This window comes from Buceros rhinoceros, unplaced genomic scaffold (genome assembly GCF_000710305.1).
Source record: "Buceros rhinoceros silvestris isolate BGI_N320 unplaced genomic scaffold, ASM71030v1 scaffold19735, whole genome shotgun sequence".
Classification (NCBI taxonomy): Eukaryota; Metazoa; Chordata; class Aves; order Bucerotiformes; family Bucerotidae; genus Buceros; species Buceros rhinoceros.
Genome location: NW_010411404.1, coordinates 1 through 2953, shown reverse-complemented (window position 1 = coordinate 2953; position 2953 = coordinate 1). Strand labels below are relative to the sequence as shown.

Here is a 2953-nt window from a genome sequence, read left to right as displayed (position 1 = left end):
TTTCCAATCAAAGACAAGTCAGAGTTCCAAAGAGGTGCCCACATAAATGGTACGAAGTCTTGAATTCACTTAAGCAGTATTGCATGAAACTTGGAACAGGATTGTAGCAAAGCAATCCCTGCAAGTTCCCCAGCACAGTCCTGTGAGAAAAAACAGTGTGGGGAAAAAATATTCAGGAAGAAAAATCTTCCTACAGACTAGGAGGAAGGAATTCCTTTCATCAATGAGCAGAAACAGAAGCAGTCTTGAAATTTCTAATAGGAAGAAAAAGCCATTTCAGGCAAGAAAAAATGCTAATGTTTTTTTATAACATTAACCTTAAAATTTAAAAAGGGACCAAAAGCATAAAGTTCCACAGCCTATTGAATGTTGAGTAAGTGCTTCCAGGTAGCAATAATTTAATGCAGGATGGATGATACCTGGCAGTAAAAAAAGTGTTAAGAATTCATGATGGTCAAAGATATTAACAAAACAGTCCCTACCCCTCCAGAGCAGACTGCATAATTTAGTGGTGTAGACACAATTAATTCAAGACTAACAACAGCTGAAACCTAAGAGGATGAGAAGGAAAAGAATCTACACAGTGAGTTCCTTAATGGTATATTTTTAAGCTGTGTTTCTACCTACAAAAAGAAAGTTTCAAAGCCTGGCATCAGAGTCAACTTCAATATATTTCATTCCTTTTGATATTCTGAAGAGAAGGATCCTGAAAATATGATTAATTTATGATTTCTTCTAAACATATTTTGTGTGACCAGCAACCCTTCCTTGCACATTTATTCTAACAAGAACTATTCCTACCTTAGAAATTCCACAGATCAGACTGCAGAACAGCAACAGTAGAGGTTGTTAGAATTTTCAAATGTAACAGTTAAATAAACCACTTAAGATACTAGTGAAGTATTTTCTAAGCACTTAGCACTTTATCAAGTATGAAAACTGGGCTTACCTTAGGGAACTGTTTTACTGGAATCAACACTTTTTGTCCCAACTTCATATTTTTATTGATAACTACATCAATATACTTTTCTTCCTCCTTTCCTTCCCCTTTTTGGTATTTTTCAATTTCTGTTAAAGGAAAAAAGTTTGTTATTTTCTCATTTTAATACGACAACCTGAATTTGAGAATCTTCAAAGTCAGTATAAATTAGAAACTTTAAAACTGATAATGTATGGTATAATAAATATTGCATACTGTGTAATTAATACATAAATTTTCTATTGAAACATGGTTTACCCTGTTGACCACTTTTTCAGGGTTTTAATATTCATGTTCATATCAGCACCTTAAATTAGCACTGCAAGCTTTTTAAAGGATAACACTTAGGATACATTTATATTTTATACAGTTCAAGCAGTAAAAATTTAGATACTATTATTCATTTTGAAATTCAAAACCTTACAACTTAACAGTTACAACTGTAAGTTACAACTTACAGTTTAACACTGGACTATTTTATTCCTCTATAATATAAACAAAGTAGATGGTTTTAAAGATGGTTGTCTGCATTATGATATATTATCTTTCAAAATTTCAGGAATGTAGCTGAGGCACACAGATCGTCCCCCAAAACCTGAGATCAGTGTTGCACCAATGACAACATAATTAGGGATGACATTTAAGTTCAAACCCAGGCTGCATGACTCTGCTCATTCCAGAGACACAGTCAAAACTGATTCTTGATTATAATTCTCTGCAAATACTGAACCCTCCAGTGTGCTAATGAAAAATTGCAGATTATTTCATTAGGGAGCAAAAACAAGGAGACAAAGTAAATCACTGCTTGAAGTCTTTGCTGGACTGGCTCCAGCATGCTGTGGGTTGCGGTGTGGAACAGGTTAGCACAGGACATACCAAAACCCATTCCATTTCAGAAGTGCAACCGGTGTTGTTCTCCTCCACAATCACATTCAAATACCTTGTTTTTCACCACAAGAAACACCCTTCTACTTTACTTAACCAGTAGAAGTTAATGACACTTAAAGACCTTGAAGTTTCTTTAGTGGGAATGTGTTCTTACACCAAGAGGAAAGAGCAACACCACTTTTGAGTGCAAAGAAACTGATCAAACATAGAGGAGAAAGCACCATTTAGGTATACTTTAAGGGACAGTTTAGTTTGAAAAGGCTTCAGTGAAAGGCAGGAGTGATAAACCAACACATTTCTTACCAGTAAAAAAATCCACGCAGCAACAGCTCCGTTTAACAATTACCAGGCCATTCCTTTCCACCACAGCAGAAATGAAGACCCTAGTATCTCAGTAACTGAAACTCCAACTCAACTCAAACTCTTCCATGCAAATTTTTCACCTCATTAGCACCGAACAAGGTGTAAATACAGTTTGAACCATAGAACATCAGGTTAGAAGGGACCTCAAGGATCCTGTGGTCCAACCTTTCTTGGGAAAAAGCACAAATCGCTTTTATTCAAGTTAGTACTCGGTGCATTCAGTGTCTTCCTGAAGAACCAGGAACTAGCTCCAGCCTACATGAAGCGTTCTTGAAGCGAACTACAGGCAGCTACACTTTCAAATCTTCTCAGCAAGTCCCAAGGAAGTTCAGTTCATGGATTCTAGTAATGTAAACATTCTGGAGGAGCCCCAAAGCAAACCTCCTCTGAAGTGTCATAGAATTGTTTTGGCTGGAAGAGATATCATTGAGTCGAACTGCTAACAAAATACTGCAATGTCACCACTAAACTGTGTCACTAAGAACCACACCTACACATCTGTTAAACACCTCCAGGGATGGGGCCTCCACCACTCCCCTGGGCAGCCTGTGCCAACACTACACAACTGTTTTTAAAGAAATTCTTCCTAACATTTAACCTAAACCTCCAGCCATCTCCTCTTGTCCTGTAACTTGGAAGAGACCAACCCATACCTCACTACAACCTCTATTCAGGAAGTGGTAGAGAGTGACAAGGTCTCCCATGAGCCTCCTTTTCTCCAGG

The 2953-nt window shown here is 37.3% G+C and overlaps 1 protein-coding gene across 1 annotated transcript in view; it reads right to left on the bottom strand.

Moving 5' to 3' along the window:
• The window catches only part of KHDRBS3 (KH domain containing, RNA binding, signal transduction associated 3), a 58556-nt gene extending 57494 nt beyond the window's left edge, over window positions 1–1062 (bottom strand). Inside the window, exon 1 of the mRNA XM_010136020.1 lies at window positions 950–1062. Coding sequence (XP_010134322.1) covers window positions 950–997 — 48 coding nt within the window. The 5' untranslated portion in view covers window positions 998–1062. The remainder of the gene's footprint in view (window positions 1–949) is intronic.
• Window positions 1063–2953: the final 1891 nt, after the last annotated feature.